At 46.3% G+C, this 16,552-nt stretch overlaps 6 protein-coding genes across 6 annotated transcripts, besides 6 other annotated features; all 6 read right to left on the bottom strand.

Moving 5' to 3' along the window:
• Positions 1-523: 523 nt before the first annotated feature.
• Tb10.70.3950 (uncharacterized protein) lies at positions 524-3,160 on the bottom strand (the record flags this gene model as incomplete). Its single annotated transcript, XM_817506.1, has 1 exon — positions 524-3,160. The coding sequence occupies one exon, from the start codon at positions 3,158-3,160 to the stop codon at positions 524-526; it is 2,637 nt and encodes an 878-aa protein (XP_822599.1).
• Positions 3,161-3,844: 684 nt separating this feature from the next.
• On the bottom strand, positions 3,845-5,728 carry Tb10.70.3960 (hypothetical protein, conserved; the record flags this gene model as incomplete). The annotated part of the gene is made up of 1 exon (XM_817505.1): positions 3,845-5,728. The coding sequence occupies one exon, from the start codon at positions 5,726-5,728 to the stop codon at positions 3,845-3,847; it is 1,884 nt and encodes a 627-aa protein (XP_822598.1).
• An 821-nt stretch (positions 5,729-6,549) lies between these two features.
• Tb10.70.3970 (hypothetical protein, conserved) lies at positions 6,550-8,616 on the bottom strand (the record flags this gene model as incomplete). The annotated part of the gene is made up of 1 exon (XM_817504.1): positions 6,550-8,616. One exon carries the CDS (start codon positions 8,614-8,616, stop codon positions 6,550-6,552), a length of 2,067 nt encoding a protein of 688 aa, XP_822597.1.
• A 358-nt stretch (positions 8,617-8,974) lies between these two features.
• Positions 8,975-8,995: a sequence feature (AT_rich).
• A 207-nt stretch (positions 8,996-9,202) lies between these two features.
• Tb10.70.3980 (hypothetical protein, conserved) lies at positions 9,203-10,735 on the bottom strand (the record flags this gene model as incomplete). Its single annotated transcript, XM_817503.1, has 1 exon — positions 9,203-10,735. The coding sequence occupies one exon, from the start codon at positions 10,733-10,735 to the stop codon at positions 9,203-9,205; it is 1,533 nt and encodes a 510-aa protein (XP_822596.1).
• A 212-nt stretch (positions 10,736-10,947) lies between these two features.
• Positions 10,948-11,628, bottom strand: Tb10.70.3990 (hypothetical protein, conserved; the record flags this gene model as incomplete). The annotated part of the gene is made up of 1 exon (XM_817502.1): positions 10,948-11,628. The coding sequence occupies one exon, from the start codon at positions 11,626-11,628 to the stop codon at positions 10,948-10,950; it is 681 nt and encodes a 226-aa protein (XP_822595.1).
• Positions 11,629-12,003: 375 nt separating this feature from the next.
• Positions 12,004-12,051: a microsatellite.
• Positions 12,052-12,783: 732 nt separating this feature from the next.
• Tb10.70.4000 (hypothetical protein, conserved) lies at positions 12,784-14,637 on the bottom strand (the record flags this gene model as incomplete). The annotated part of the gene is made up of 1 exon (XM_817501.1): positions 12,784-14,637. The coding sequence occupies one exon, from the start codon at positions 14,635-14,637 to the stop codon at positions 12,784-12,786; it is 1,854 nt and encodes a 617-aa protein (XP_822594.1).
• A 716-nt stretch (positions 14,638-15,353) lies between these two features.
• Positions 15,354-15,388: a microsatellite.
• Positions 15,389-15,910: 522 nt separating this feature from the next.
• Positions 15,911-15,985: a sequence feature (A-rich).
• A 247-nt stretch (positions 15,986-16,232) lies between these two features.
• Positions 16,233-16,263: a microsatellite.
• Positions 16,264-16,445: 182 nt separating this feature from the next.
• Positions 16,446-16,523: a sequence feature (T-rich).
• Between the last annotated feature and the right edge of the window lie 29 nt (positions 16,524-16,552).

The raw sequence follows: 16,552 nt of genomic DNA, 5'->3' as shown, positions 1-16,552 counted from the left end.
AAGAATAATCCCATAGAGCATGTAGAAAGAGGAGGAGTACTGACAGTCAAAAGGGTTCTCACAAAGTTTGTATGGTGTGTGTGTGTGGCATACAGCCAAGTAGAAGGTTATTTGGGGAACTACCGGCAATAACCTTTTCCCAATCGCTTCCGGCTAAGTTGCGCTTTAACCCATCATCAACGGCCGAGAAAGGTGTAAAGTCTCCCTTATGCCACCAAAACTTCATGATCTCCGCACCGCCGCCACAGTGGCCCCACATCGAAGAATGTTCAGCCCATTCAATACCGTCTGAACTTCGTTAAGCACCACCTTTCCATCGCACTACATGCAGTACGTGGATTCCACAGCAGCGTTTGTTTTCCCTACGTCATTCGCAGTATGCACACAAGCACAGATAAATGCTACGGTGACTTTTTCAATTTTTCTAATCCCTGAGCACTACAAAGGTTAGAAGTGCCGAAATGTAATTCTTCCAAGACAAAGAACCACATAAATGAACTGGTAGCACTCAAAGTAAAAGAATTTAACCGTCAATACCTGCGATACCGTCATCACCTTCCGTTTTCAAAGGCAAGTTTTGGCCCTCCTCAAAGGCACCTGTCTGCGTCCCATCTTCGGTACCTCCATGCGGTTGCGCCTCACCGTTGCCAACATTTTCGCCTTCATCACCATCCCCCGCTCCGATTGACTCCAAGTAGAGCTGTACTTTCTCTTCAGCCCGCGCTTCCTCTTCCTCAGTGGTTGGTGGATATAGTACATCTTCAAACATGAAAGACGTTACAACGGTGCGGCCTCCAAACAACCGACCAGCAATCTCCCGTTGAGCAATGGCTGCCTCATCCACCGACTCATACTCCACAAAAACACGGCCTAATCCGCCGTGAATTGGGTGCAGTATGTTCTCTGTGTAAGCTTCCCGCGCCTTGAGATACTCCGCTTTCTCGCGCTCATACTTCGCTTCCTCATCTTCATCATCATTAATACTGTCATTGTTAGTATTTAAATTACTTCCGTCTCCTTGATCATGTTTGATTCCGTCATTATCGCCGCGAAACGATTGGACATCCTCACGCCCAACAGAAATATTTGAAGGCATGGGTGGCGCGGTAGGATCAGCAGCGAATTCATAGTCTTTTCTACTACCATCAGAATCGTCGTTCTGCGAGTGCTTGGGTTGTCCCATTTCCGAATTCTTTGTAGCACCCGTTCGCGAAGCCAAAACATTTTTTGGAAGTTTGGGCGGGAGTGGAGGGGGTGTCCTCCGAGGAATGATTAAAGATTTTACGCGCCCGTGTTTTTCTACCTCTTCGGAGACTTCTTCCACAAGTCGTTCGTACGTCTCATCCAACACCAGTTCCTCTTCATCAAACAGATTCATTAACACAAGGATACGGGTGGGGAAAATCGGTACTGTGCTACCGTACAGTGACCTAAGATGTGGAAACGTCTTCGAAAAGTGCAGAATCACGTCTGGCAGGTGGACCGTAAGCTCCAGTAGCTCTTTCATGTGGTCTACGGGTTCCTCCTTCTTTTCCACATCTTCAGCAAGCAGCGGTACGATGGCACCATCGTTTTGGTTTGTTTTAGCCAAAAGCGACGTCCCTGCTACAGGGTCGTCGGGGTCAAGTGAAACATCAATGTCGGCATGAGTACAAACAACTTTAAGCCAATCATAAAGCGGCATTAGCACAACCACTCGGTTACCCAACACCTCTCCTTGCAAATCACGGACACACTCAACGGCATCTTCTTCCTTCTCGAATTCACCATAGGCCATACCCTCCTTCACATCAAACGCAAGCAGTTGTCCAAACTGCTCAAACACGAGCCGCAATTTTTCCAGAGGGAGCGTTGGTGGGAAACCAAGCATCACAACCTTTCGGTGATCTACTCCTGGAAGCTCCTGGTAGTCTCGTGGACGACGGATGGTGATAGGGTACGGTTTTCCATCAGCAGCAACAAAGGTAAAGCGATCCGGGTCCCGCACGGATTCTTCAACCAATTCTGTCACAAGATCAGCAAGACTGACTTCCAAAAATCCAAAGGGTTTTGACTTTGCGCTATTTACTGCTAGATCAATTACACGGTCAACATCAATCACAGCGTTGGGTGGTATCTCACGACGCTCAATATTTTCCGCCTCCGCGTCGTTCCCAAGCTTTGCACGCGCTTCTTCGGTTAACCGGTCCATTTCACGCTGCACTCGAATGCGGCGAACTATCGGTATGATGGTCCTGAAGTAGTCCAGAAGTTCCTGTTGCGTCGTGCCTCGTGGGAAGCACGAAATGTGGGCCCGCCTTGCCTCACGTGCCCGGCGCTCCGCCTCTGGGGAAAGTTTTGGTGCTTGCAAGACTGCGAGCGCCCCAGTTGCCGTTGTCAACACACCGCACGTACCACCATTCGCTCCTCCACCGCTTGCCGCGGAAACGTCGGCGCCGCCGGATTCAACGTTACTACCGGTTGCTGGGGTGGTCAGCAGCCCAACTAAGCTCTTCGGGATGACGGGGACAAAATCCGCGACAGATGGAAGTACTTTCGCTGGCGCCGGTTGATCAATAAGTGTTTCCTGAGGGACTTCCCCGTCTGTTTGCAACGGATACGCCGACTGCACAGCACCGGCAACTGTGCCAACGCTGATCATTGGTGTTGTTTCAACCGGAGGAATCGCCACTGCCGCTGGTAACGGATCACTCAATAAACCGGCATGCTGCTGCTGCTGCTGCAGTAACTGGAATAATATTTGAGTTTGTAAGGAGTTGCTAGGAACAGCAGATGGATCGGGAGTGGGAGACTGCAGAAGCTCATTTACGTCTACCGTTTTGAAACGCGAGAGCTCCCCTCCCTCCTTTCGCCTGGAAGACGGTTTGGACCGTGAGCGCGACCGTGAGCGTGAACGTGAGCGGCGGTGGCCCTTCTTCCCACTGTCCCCGCTCACCTCGCGACGCCGGCGCTGCCGACTGACACTCTCGCTGCGGCGCCGTCGGTGTTTTCGCTCTTCACTTGAATTCCGGCGACCTCCACGGGGAGATCGCGAGCGTTTCGTCCTTGCATAGCGACTGTAGCGAGATGAAGACGCCTCACCACCGCCCCGGGAACCGCCATGAGGGTCAACAACATCGTCCCTGCGACCGTATCGGTCTCCGCGACTATCACGCCCCATGCGAACTGCTATGTGAAATTCACGAGAACTAATCAAAAACAAAAAGTAAAAGGAAGAGTCTCTCGCTTAAGGGGTTACTCACTGATTTAATGAGTACTTTAACGGGATGAAAACAAATGAAAACTAGAGATGGGGCCAAAATTATTTAAAATAATTCAGCAAGCAACTTCGCAGCCAATCGATGAAACGTCCACGCGTCCGAAAAATATGTATACAACAGTAAAAGTGTTGATAACCTCATCCGCACCAACACCAAGAATATTGTACTTGTAACTTCCACCGCAGTTATGCATTCGCCGTTTGTTTCTCAGCATCCTTCGTTTGTAGAGACGCCGATTGCCTCGGAGTCACAGCGCAGAAACGTGGGCAGCATCGACCTTTTACGGTCACCGCTACTGTGGAGCAGACCCTTCCCCACTTTTTTTCAAGCAGGTAATGTATTCGTTAAAAGTTGACCTACACATGAACTGCATGTGAGGCTTTCATTCCTCCCGGAAGAAAATGCTTCACATATACATCATAACATAAAATTGATCGCAAAACGGGGGAGACAACGTCATCCAGCTTTTGTGGAAGGAGGGATGACCACATAACGAAAAAGCTGAAGTGTCGTCCTGCGACGTCCATCACCTAATCACAACACTTCTCCTTATCACATTTCTCTATGCCACCAAACATCAGTTGCTACGCTAAGTGCAAATGGCGGGCATAACGGTGAAGTTGTTGTAAAGCGGTGGCAATAGGGACTGCCATGGAACGCTGCTGTCGTACATGATCAGCACAATAGTGTAAGATTGATTTCTCGTCGCTCAACTGGGCTTTAGCACGGACATCCTCCTCCTGTATCTCACGCTCTGGCTCTTGCGTCGGTGCAACCGATACGACAGCGGCGCCCGCATGCATCGGCGAGGCACTTACTTCCTCTGTAGGAAATGATCCACGCTGCTGGCTGCGGAGAACGACGGTAAGGTAAGATTCGGCAAATACGCTTCCTTGACGATGAGTATACGATGCATAACGTCCAGGCACAAACGCAAGAGTTGGTTTGCCCTCCATGGGCAACTTCCCACCAGAAAGTGCCACAAGCCATAGGAGATAGCCAATGACTAAAGCACTGGAACGGTGCATACCGGCAGAACAATGCAACAGGCATGACTTTGCCAACAAGGGACTCCTCTGATCTTCCATTCTTGTTCTTTCTTTAGGCACCAGTGCTGGGCCGACATCAACGGGAAAGAGTGGAGTCCCGTGGATGTACCTAAAAACGCCTTCCTGGAAGTGCACGGAGAGGTCGTATGTATCCTTATCCTCTGCTGGGACGACAAGCTTTGTCACACAACCGTTGCTGAATGGTAACGTTGCCGAGAAAACAAGGTATGGACCAAACACTGTGTAAGTTTTCCACTGCAGTGGAGTGACGCACCGGGAGATGTCTCCTTGGAGTTTCTCCCATTCTTCTTCAGACGGACAAGGCAGATCAAAATCTTCATTAGCAGTTGCGATGTCAGTGCCGCCATCACTAGATTTACTCAGTTTGGGATGCTGTGTTAGTAAACGATGCCAACTTTGCATCGTGTGAACCGTTCTGTCGCGGTTCCCGGAGGCTGCTTGACCAACTGCAGTGGCACAAGCATGCAGGGTTGCAGGGTAATTTGCCCCTTTTTCTGCATAGCACTGAACCACTCGTGTAATACCAAGCATTTCCATCAACAGCGGCTGGTAGACAGGATCCTTACCAGCAATAAAGAGCTGCTCGTGTGGCGGTGCCCATTTTTCACCCTCCTCGTGCTGGACTGCTTTAATACAAAACCCATCCACAAATAATGGCTGAGCCCCGTGCCGCTCAACTTCGCAATCTCCGCTTATGACGTACTTTCGGAGAATTTCTTTGAAAGGATCTTTGTAGCGATGAACAATTTCACAAGCCTTTCGCTCTAGAGGTGAAAGCGATAGCGGAAACTCATTTTGGACGCGCTGAGATTGCACTTGAGACAACGAAACGATCAGAAAGCTTTGAAAGAAGATTTGCAGAAAGTCACGCATGCTGTACCCCAAGGGTTTGTCGCCACTGTCCACTGAGTCCGATACAACCCTTCCAATGCAGTTCCCAGCATTTCTCCCCCAGCCTTCAACAGGGGAATATGAGTTTGGGTCCGGTTCGTGGTCGTGCTCAACTTCCGCGACTGAGGAATCAGGGTCTCCCTCGCCTTTTTTTTCTTGCATTGCATGCTCATCATCTTCACAGTAAAAATCGTCCTCTTCATCAAAATCGGGGGCTTCATATTCACAAAAGAACGCACATGGAATAGACAATCGCACTCCGCAGCCCCGCTTTGTTTTACGCGCCCTCCTTTGCCTCCTTGCAGACGGTCGGCATCTTGAAACCACCGGTTTTGATGTCTCCTCCGGTAGGGGATATGCAGCTGCAAAGCGAGCCGCTTCAGTTGCAGCTGCCCGCTCCACATACAGAGGGTTTGGTGCTTTCTCCAGCATGATCTCTAGAAGTTCGGGATTCCATGTCATGACGGCGAAAAAAAATGCCACATCTTCACTGTCTATCATACGCATCTTCCACACCTTACCATCCGCTATGCACCTTTGGTTGGTTGGATGGTGTCGTTGTCGGTGCCCCTTCTCCGAATAATTTCTTCTGATGAACTGGAAACAGAAGAAGAATTAACGCGTGTTGAGCGTCCTTTTACGGCCTCTGGCGGGGACTCGCCTGCAGCGCTTCGTTCGCGATACCAACGATGGGTGGTGTAGGCGTACCGGATGCCTTGGGTTTCTACCACCACGCTTTAAGGCGTGAACAACAGCAACAATAATAGTAATAGCAGTAATAACAATAATATTGGCAATGCTATATAGATGTATGGTAATGATCCTTTATGTATCCTTTTTCTTTTACTTATATTGAGATGTGATTACCTGTATCCGCAGCACGTGGAAGAGGAGGGGGCACAGTTCTTGTTCCACGCTGTTTTGTTGAAAACGCATTTTTTTAAAAAAGGAGAAATGCGAAAGGTTGTGGCTTGCTTCCACAAATAACAACAACAATATCCTGTGAAAACGCAGAAAAAAAAACAATTCAGCACAACCTCCAAAACTTGGAGAGGGTGGACATTAAGGCTGGTTCAAACAAGCACAGCAATTAACACCAAAGGTGATATGGAAGAAAACCTCGTGAAGAGGAGTGCAAGGCACGAGAGTTGATAAATAGCTTAACAAACAAACGACGCGCGAAGTACACTGCAAGTTCACGTGGTGAAACACAAACAATGATTTACACTACTTTGGTGATTGTCACAAGTGTTACTTGAGTCGGCATGTAATGAGAAGAGGTGAAAACAACATCCCGACTATTGCACTTCCCTTTCGCGTACGAAGTTTCATTGCCTTCGTCGTTGTTCTTTGTGATGTGCAGCCGCGAATGCTGTGTTCCTTGCGTTGTGAATCAGCCATTGGCAAAGCGTTACATCGTCGTACATCACCAGTCCCACAAGAGCGATATACACGTAAACGGTCCAGTGGCCATTGCCACCGTACAGCAACCGGTGAATGTAATATGTTTGCCAAACCCAATTCAATCCGCAGAAAAACAAATATGCCACGACTGAAACATGTGAAAGTATCCGCGCAACGCCTGGTTTAACACCTAGAAAACGCGAAGCAAGCAATACATTCACGCAGTACGCAAACGTGGAAAATGCTGCATAAACGACAACGCAGCGACAGACGTTTTCTTGTGTGTAATCGTTCATTGTGCTAAAGAAGTTAAACAACAGGACACATAAGTGATGGGTCCACGTCGACCAACTCATGCGTTTTACAATAAGCATAGATACAAAATCCGGTATGGTGTATATGCAGCCCAGATTGCGGAGTGTGTTGGTGTCCCACTCATCAAACAAAATAATGCGACTTAGATGCAGTGTTGCGAACGGCACAAGCGAGGCAAGAATACCGGCCTTGATAAGGTTAGCAATGATGTAAAACTGTTTATCACGGGATATGCGTCGGAATGACTCCGTGTAGTGCCCAAGAAAGTAGTAGGCAACAAAATAGCTAGCAAATATCATATACGTTCCCGTGGCAAAAAGACAAAAATGATCACGCGTATCAATAACGTGATGCCGCAGGAATTGCACAGCGATAAGGTTCAAGGCGGCGACACAACAGGAAACTGTAACGGCGGGTACGTTGTCCAAGGTTGCTTCCCATGGCAGGTTTCCCTCACCGACGTACGCACGAACAAACGAGGTTGGACTAAATGTCGGTAACGAAGGGAAAAGTGAGTCGTTAGCTTTTATTTCCTTTGGTGTTCCCTGCGAAAATCTTCCACTCTGATACCGTCGTCGACGATCTTCAAGCGAGTGACGAACGGCTCCCTGAGATGCATTGGTTTCGTTTTGCACTGGGTGGGAACCGTAATTACCACGGACGGAGCCAGCGCTCACTCTGAAACCCTTGTCAAACTTCATTCCAAGAAGTGATAATGAAGTTGATTCGCGATCGGGTTGTTGACGAAACAAGAATTCAGCACTTCTGTCAACCGCGGTTGCCTCACCAGTATTAGAATCTAATCCATTACCGTATGTGCACGTTAAGCCTACCTCAGTATTTCGTCCTCTCTCCTGATCTTTTTCCTTTGCTGAACTATCTGCATGATTCGTAACAAACGATAACTCAAAAACATGATCACAACACGAACACTTAAACTGACTTGTGACATTTGTGTTGCCGAGAGGGATTATATGAACTGTCTTCGTGCCACAATCACTCACACGGAGAAGTGGAAGGTTAGCCTGAACGTTGCCTTCAGCAATTTTCCTTTTTCCAAGGGATTGTGTTTGCGATACGGCCGCCATTACACCTCTACTTGATCCAGGCACATTCCGACGAGCTTCTGCAGCGTATTCGTCGCCACATGATCGCAACTCTGGCGAATTGCACATCGAATGGTTGAAGTTTCTACGTCTTGTATTGTTTCCCGAGCAATCATCGCTCAGCCCACCTGCTAAACGCGTAGCTACGGTTGCTGAACACTCCTCATTCACATTGTGATGAAAGTTTGATGGTGATGAAGATGATTTTCCACCTTGCTTATTCCTTTGATCGAATCCCAGTTCCCCTCCTTGCGGTTGCTGGTGCAAATGACCTTCATATCCCCCCATACCGTTAACAAAGTAATCCACACCAACTCCTTGAGAGAATATGGGTACCTGTCGACAATAAAAATCAATCCCACTCATGTTGGAGTCACTGCAACTACTTGGGGTGTCGCTGCAAGAAGATGACGGCGGCTTCGTGCTGTTTGCCAGCAACGACGATCGCGACATATCTAGGCACATTACTTCAACATTACTATTAACTACCGTGTCATTCTCATCGCCGCGACTATTGCCGCCGGCCCCCTCACTTAGGCCATGGTGCAGCGGATCACTCCCTTTGATCATCGATTAACTACGCGGAGTAGGTAAATCCCTATGTTTCGTAGAGGTCGTTGCAAATGATTTTGCGCCTGATGGCGTCCCTTACTCCCTGTCCCTCTGCTTTGCATACCCGCAAAGAGGGGGTAAGGGGAAGTTAAAAGAGAAAAATAAAGAAAGATGCGGAGGTGACACGCGAGAGGTGTTAAAAAGGTACAGCAGCACCGACGTGAAGTACTGTAGCGCAAAACATTAAAAAAAAAGTATAATATCGTGCCCTATCACCCTTTTGAGTGATATCACCTGCCCTCCTCTCAAAAGGTACATATCACAGGCCTTTTAGTACAAAACAGGCAAACGGCAGAAGAATCAAGTTGGGATGACGAATATTTTATATATATAATTAGTATGTGAGTGTGCGTGAAAAGCGACGCATGACAACACCTTTTTCTCCCCACACACTCTTTGTGCTCTCGCACAACTTCGCTCGCCCCTTTCGGTATGCCATCTCCAACACAACGCTTTATCGCACCTTTTCGATCCACTACAAACATCTGTGAAACATTAGGTAGGAACAGCGGGAAAGGCCCGGCAACCGCCCGCTTCAAAGTAATCAAGCAAGAGGACCTTCCAACAGGGATACACTGCTTATCGGAGAATTGAAAGAAGATACTGCCACCGCGCCCCTCCAGCGGCGACCAGAAATGCCCAACAGAAAGTAGATTATGTTAAGAATAGAAAACCTGCTGTCAGCGTAAATGCAATGCGACCCGACCTTTCGGTGCGCAACGTTTCCGGCAGCCAAATCGTCCACAATAGTTAACATTCCCTCACAGTGGCCCTCTGGAGGCGTCCACGTGGCAGCAGCACTATTCGTGTCCTTGAAAGGAACAAAGGAGGGTGGAAATATGGAGACAAGCCCGCCATTACCACTGGTTGCTGTTCGGTTTGCCAACTCCATGCGTGTCGCACCAATAGCCGCTGCCACTAGTTGGCGATAAAAACAATACGTAGATATGATTGCTGCAATTAGACTATAGTGAAGCAACCATACACCAAGACGGTTGGTTGTTGTTGGAATAATGTACCGAAACATAAACACCCAAAAATATGATTTTCCAGTTACATCTATGGTCGTGGGATCACGACACGGTAGGGCATGGACGAGAAGGTTCCACGCAGATGAGGAAATATATTCCCCGAGCGAATCACTACGAGGACACTTGAGCATGACCCTTGCCTGCCTCCACCCAGAAATGAATATTAACCACTGCAGGACCATAAAACAAAAAACTGCTATAAAGAACCAAGCGTGGTTACTCGCTGCAACGGGGCAATCCATTACCGCACTGTAGCCATCGTATCGCTCCATAACAACGTCCTTTTCATAACAGTAGAAGGCACGAAGAGGGAGTACCAAATGTCGTTCCATGAAGATAATTCTTGGATGGAGCCAATTATATGCACGGTGCTTAATGATATTCCAAACAGGAGAAGTGACCAACGAACCAAACTCGGGCTTGTACACGGACCGCATGGAAAGCAACTTACATAGTACCACGGATACCAGCAAGAATAGAGTGAGAAAACACATTACAGGCTGCATAAAATTAACCGCACGACTCCCCCCATCGTGTAAATCCTTATCTGTGGTATTCAGGCTTGCATTTAGTTTTACTACCGAGTTACTTGTGGAAAGAAACGGCAAAAAGGGTTCAAACCCCATAAGCGCCCACGCTCGCAGCTGCAACAACATAAAGGTCGTCAAGGCAAAGAGTGACGCCGCATCACGATCGCGGAAACGCCACGTGCCGCGGATGGTGTCGGAAAATGAGCGACCAATTCCTGACTGTTGGAGGATGGTTAGTTCCGGTTTGCCGCCTTGTACGGGGTAACCAAATACCGCCATCCATAACGTGTTTCGGAAGAAAAACATGCCAAACGGTGCATAACTAAAAAGCGGAGGTAACAGCATCAAGGAGTAGTGCGCCAAAAGCACATGCACCGCGCCAAGAACAGACATGGCAGCGAAGAACGGTTCGTGGTAGAGCATCGAAAATGTTCCGCGGCATCGCATATTATGTGCGGTGACGTAACCCCCGTTAACCAGCGACTGATTACCCAATAATCCGTCGCCCGCTGCCATTCCGGTGGCTCCCCTTTGTGCTAAAGGATAATTTTCCAGTACATATTGTACCTCCGGGTGATTCCGATGCTTTGCGTAATTCAGTGCGGTATACCCGTCCGTGTCGACCACGTCTACATCGGCTCCAGCGCAAAGTAAATATTCAACAACGTCAGCATAACCTTCACGTGCCGCCCACACAAGAGCAGTGCGTCCATCTTTACCGACGACGTTTATATCCATCTTGCACACCTCAACAAGGTACTGACATATGGCAACAGAATTGTTGTATGCTGCCCAATGGAGCAGTGCGTGGCCCATTTCATCTCTCTCATGGATATCAATGGGACGATGTTCTGCCAACAAGAGCAAAAGAGGAAGACTTGCGTTCTGCACAGCAACACAATACGCACTATACCCTTGGTGGTTCTTCTTTGTTGGATCAGCACCGTGGTCGAGAGAAATCGCACAATGTGGTAGTTAATTGCTGATGCTGCCATATGCAGGGCACTGAACCCTGCGCTATTCGTTGCGTTGATATCAGCGCCCGCATCAACAAGAAAACGCACGACATGTATATGGCCCTTATACGCCGCTGTCATGAGAAGTGTATCGCCACCACCAACTACGGATTCGCAGCCCTTAATATTCTGTCCTTGAGCCCAGAACATGATAACGTACCCCAAACTACCGGAAGCGCAAGCCTCCTCTAGGTTTGAAGGTGATATTCGCATATGAACGGATGTTTTGTGCATCTTACCCTGATGCCCAAGCCACTCCACAGGAAAAGCACACGGAGTGTATGGTTGATAGTGTAACTGACGTTTAAAATAGAATGCGTCACTCCCTGGAAGGTAAATATCAAAGCCATCGTCCGTGCCAACGGATTTCATGTCCACAATCGGTGACAACATTTCTTTGCTGGTCCTAACCTCACTTTTGTCCCTTTTCCCCCCCTCTAAAGGATAACACGCGAACGGTGCGTTTCGTATATTTAATCCAATTCGGTGTCCGCACTGCTGTATGAGGACACTGATGGTATCTTTCTTTGTACAAGAGAATAGAACGAGAAGGAGTTGTGGCTGCGGGAAAGTGACACTCTCTCAATAACTTTAGATGCTTACATTTCACCCACCCACCCCCCCTCCTCCTCTCCTTTGCTTCGAGGTGTTTTGACAAGGTTTCTTAATCGTCTATGCCCACACCCGACAAACAGGGTGCGACCAACTCCAGTGCGGTGAATCATAACAGGAGACAATACAAAACTGAACCAAAACCCAACGGATCACACAAACAAACAAACAAACAAACAAACACACACACACACACACACACAACATCACATCACAAAGCATGCTAGGGAAAATGTGTTTACGTTAATGATCTCATTCACCTTTTAACAGAATATAAAATGAAACAAATGAAAAGGGAGCCCCACCTCAAGCGTTCAAGTAACGTTTTATTTTACCCTTGGCACTGCCTCAACCGAAAGGTATGCACAGACACATATGCATATCCTCCGGTTTCCTTTCGCTTCCCAACCATTACAAGTGATCTCAACATTGTATGATGAGGAATATCATTTAAAGAAAGTAAAAAAAAAAAATGCTTTTGTCCGTCATTTTCCCCCTCCTTGCTAGCGCGTTGGAAATACTACAGAAACTCAAAGCAGGTAAGTACACAAATGTGTGCGCGCGAAAGGCAAGGTAAAAGAGGGAAAGAACACGTGTACTACAAAAACAAAACAAAGAGAAAGGGGAAATGTGAAGAAAGCACGTCTAGCAATTTTCGAGAGGGAAAACTAAAGTGGGCAAAAAAGGAAGGAAAAAAAAAAAGAAATATCCACCAGCTTCGCTTTCCCCCACCCCCCACCCCCCACACAAAACCCATGGCCGTTACAGATGCTTTCCGCACACATACACATACACAGGCATCAGTGATGCAAAGAACTGAAAAGAAAAACAAAACAACTGAATGTACAGAAACGATAACACTTATTTCTCTTTCTCCCACATGTACACGCACCTGTGCCCACAGAAATGAAGTTCATTTACTTCTCTCTTCCATTCCTATGAGTACTGGTAGCCTTTGGCCCAATTCAAAACGCCTCCAGCATCATTCACTTTTGAAGCGTAACGGTCAGGATTGCTGTTCACACGGCAGGCGAGGTCCTCAAGAGCACGATGTGTGTACTCATTTCCACTGATACGATACAAATCTAATCTTTCCCTCGAATCCATAGTGGAAACCCTTCCAGTACGTCCCTCCATACAGAGAGGTGTTACATACGTAACCTCGCGCAACGCCTCACTGGGAAATGTTTCCTGAGGTTCATTTTCGTTATTCACCAATGAACTGGAAGAGGAGAACCACTGAATGAGCCGTAAAATGCGAGGTGGGTGAAAGAGAAGAGCGGCGACGAAACTTGCGAACGTTGCCTCGCGGTTCTGCATGATTGCACATGCAAGGACGGCGAGCTGCAGTAGCCGCAATGTCCACCGTGTAAGCTCCGTAAGATAAGTGGCGCAGTAATGCCTCGAAAGCAAACCGCAAGTAAGACCAAAGACGAGGAGCATGGCGCTCCCATAAAAAATCATCTCTGCCTCATTGTCGTAATGAACAAAGGCATAGTAAAGGGCAACTACAGCACTCAAGAATGTCTCAGCGAGAAGAGCGGTGCCCCCCAGTGTTGCCATTGCAACAAGACCAACCTTTCCAATAGTCATTCCCTGCAACCTTTTCAGCACGTAAAGTATTGTGACTACAAAAAGCAGTGTCACGCTACCAAGACCGGCGATGAATATCTGGAGTGCTGGTATTTCCTCCACCCACGGCTTAATGAATACCAGCAACACAAACAGTAGCATTATTTTGAGCCAAAACGTATCGAACACCGTAGACTCTTCCAACTCCACGATCAAATTGTCATTCTTAACGGCAGAGAGACGAAGGCACACGGGTTTAACCGCGGGGATCTCAGCGTGGAAAAGGAATTTACGGCGTCCCATACCATCAAGCACAACCTTCTCAGAAACAGTCATCATAGGCCGCCGCCCCAGCCATGCAGACAACCATTGAGGTATCCACAAGTTACTACCGCGGTATGGACCAATTTCTTCAAAAGCATAAACCTCACCATCCATGGGGCCTCCTGAAACTCCCGACCCCCACCCATTGGCGCCATAACCGGGAGAACACGTGAAGCGCTGCGGAAGTACTTCGAGTCGAGTTAATCCCGCGCTTTTATCACTATGCTCTGCAAATGCGTCAACGTATTTACTGCAGGTTGCGTCTGAGCACTCCTTGGGCTCTTTCCCTCCCCGTAACCGAATTTCCACAGCAACTGGTGCGAAGGAGGTGACTCGAATGCTGTGAAGTCCTGCCATAGTGAGCACTTCACTAGCACTCAAGTGAATATCCGCATTTGGGTTGCCTGTCGAATCACTAACTCGAAACCGAAGGAAAATGTGTCGCTTGAAGAAGAACCGCTCAACGGAAGCAGGATCAGTCCATGAATATGCCCGGAAGCCATTCACCCACGAGCGAAAATATCTAAACATGAATGTGCCACGGACTTCATGTGTGAACTCGCCATCAGCAGTATCCAGTTTGATAACAGGTGGTGGGTTACGAAGTGGGCTGAAGCGATGTACATTGGATGAACCTAAAAGTACAACAACACTTTTCCCCGGCGTTAGTGCACACGTTACATTAACATTATCTCCTGCGGCTTCCTTAGCGATTGCTGTTTCTAACAAATGAGCCGATGCCTGAGGAAGTGTCTGCACCAAAAATGGTTCCAGTTCATGGCAAAAGGCGGTCGTATCGGCAGTTGTGGTACCGCATGTAATCAGGCATACTGCTAATAATTGCATAAATAGATTAAAGCGCATCACATACCATGCACCGCAAGCCATTACCATTACCTCCACAGCGGAAAAAAAAAAGCTGACACTTGTATATTGAGAAGGATAATATTAAAGCGTTTCGTATTATATACTGTGGCTTCCAGTTCCCCTCCCTATTGGCTTTACTTATTGCTACTTTGGGAGAGTATTTCCTTATATAATGGAGGCAAACGCTAAATTACACAAGAAAAGAAAAATAAGAGACATTTATTTTCAGGAGAGTAGTGACGAACATCACAAAAAGAAAAAGAGTGGTATGTACAAAGAGTTTCATTATGGACGTGAAGATCCGAAATAGGTGTATACGGGGGAAAACTTAAAAATAAAAACAAAAGTGATAAGAAAAAAAAACAAAGAGACGGCAACACATCCTAACGAATGGTGTTTCAATCTGTAAATAATGGTCCAATTCTCCCTATAGGACCACTTGAAGCGGTGTCTAAACAGTGTTATCCACTTAAACACTCAAACGCAAACAAACACAAATATGTGCCTCCTTTTCATTACTGCAAGATCCTTCACAGATAAAGTTCCTTGTGGTACAGAGGAATTTGAGTTTGTGTTTGTATATTTATTTGTTTGCTGTATTGTATTGTAAAGAATAATAAAAGAAAAATATATAAGAAGGATGTAAAGAAATATAGTGATGTCATCACTATTCCATCTAACGGAAAAAAAAAACAACAGCATATTCTTCACGTGATTCACAACCTCCTGATGCCTCAAGCTTCCACACAAATACACACACACACACAAACAAACAAACCGCAGCCATACAAAAATGTCAAAATCACCTTAAAATATTTCTAATAGTGGCAATAGTCATAACAGACACAACATTAACATCGAGATTTAACAAAACTAAGTATAGTGACAACACTATTATCCCCATCCACAAATACACACAAAATCATACACCGCAGCAAGTGAAGCAATGCGTCTTTTTTTAAAAAATATATATGACATGATGTGTTACCTTCTTCTCAGTTCTCTTTGGCATTGAGAATGCCAAACTTTTTCAACCAAAATAGGAAAAAAAAAAAGATTGCCAATCTATTTCTGGGTCCACAAATAGTCATACTCCTCTCCCTCTCTAACAACAACAACAAAAAAGACAATAAAATTGCGTATGTGTATCTTGTTCACCTTTTTCCTTTTTTTTTTTTGAGATGTAACATCAGTACGTAAAGCACTTAAAGCTGATTCGTCGCGTTTCGGAATTATTGCTAAAAAAAACAAACAAAAAGTAGTGATTACTCCTTCATCCACCCAACCCAAACCCCCTCACTTTATTTTTTTCTCCTTTTGTATTTATTTTTGCTTCCTCTCTTCTTCTCTTTTTTTTTTTATTTCCTCTCTTTCTCGCACCACTGCAACTAGTCGGATATGCGCCATCTATACAAAAGTAAACATGCAGCTTAAATAAATAAGATGAAAAACCATATAAAAAAAATAGAATGTGGAAAAACAGAAAAAGAAACAGAGAAAGGGAAAGGGAAAGAGAACGAAGGAATTTTTTTTAAAAAATTTCCTTCGTAACAAAAAAGACAGATAAGAGAGGAGGAAGACGAAGAAACAAAGTTAAGAAGCCTGTCATGCCTCACATACATACAAAAACAAAAATAAAAACAGAAAAAAAAATGCCAAAAGCCCATGAACAAATATATCGAAAAAGAAGAAAAAACAAAAAAGTGTCACACAAACATACGGGTATGCATGACTCTAACTATATACAAAGGGAGCAAAAAGGAAGATAAAATACAACATATTAATATGGGCAACGCGGCTCACTTGCAAGTTACCTTCACAGCGTATTCGCACACAAAAAAAAAAGTAACCGCAAATAATAACAAAAAGTAAAAAAAAATGAAAAGTAAAAATTAAACAATAAGAAAATGAAACTCTAAACCATAACACCCATAAAATCTCC

This window comes from Trypanosoma brucei, chromosome 10, assembly GCF_000002445.2.
Source record: "Trypanosoma brucei brucei TREU927 chromosome 10, whole genome shotgun sequence".
Classification (NCBI taxonomy): domain Eukaryota; phylum Euglenozoa; class Kinetoplastea; order Trypanosomatida; family Trypanosomatidae; genus Trypanosoma; species Trypanosoma brucei.
The sequence above is the reverse complement of the archived record's forward strand: the minus strand, read 5'-3'. Positions and strand labels throughout refer to the sequence as shown.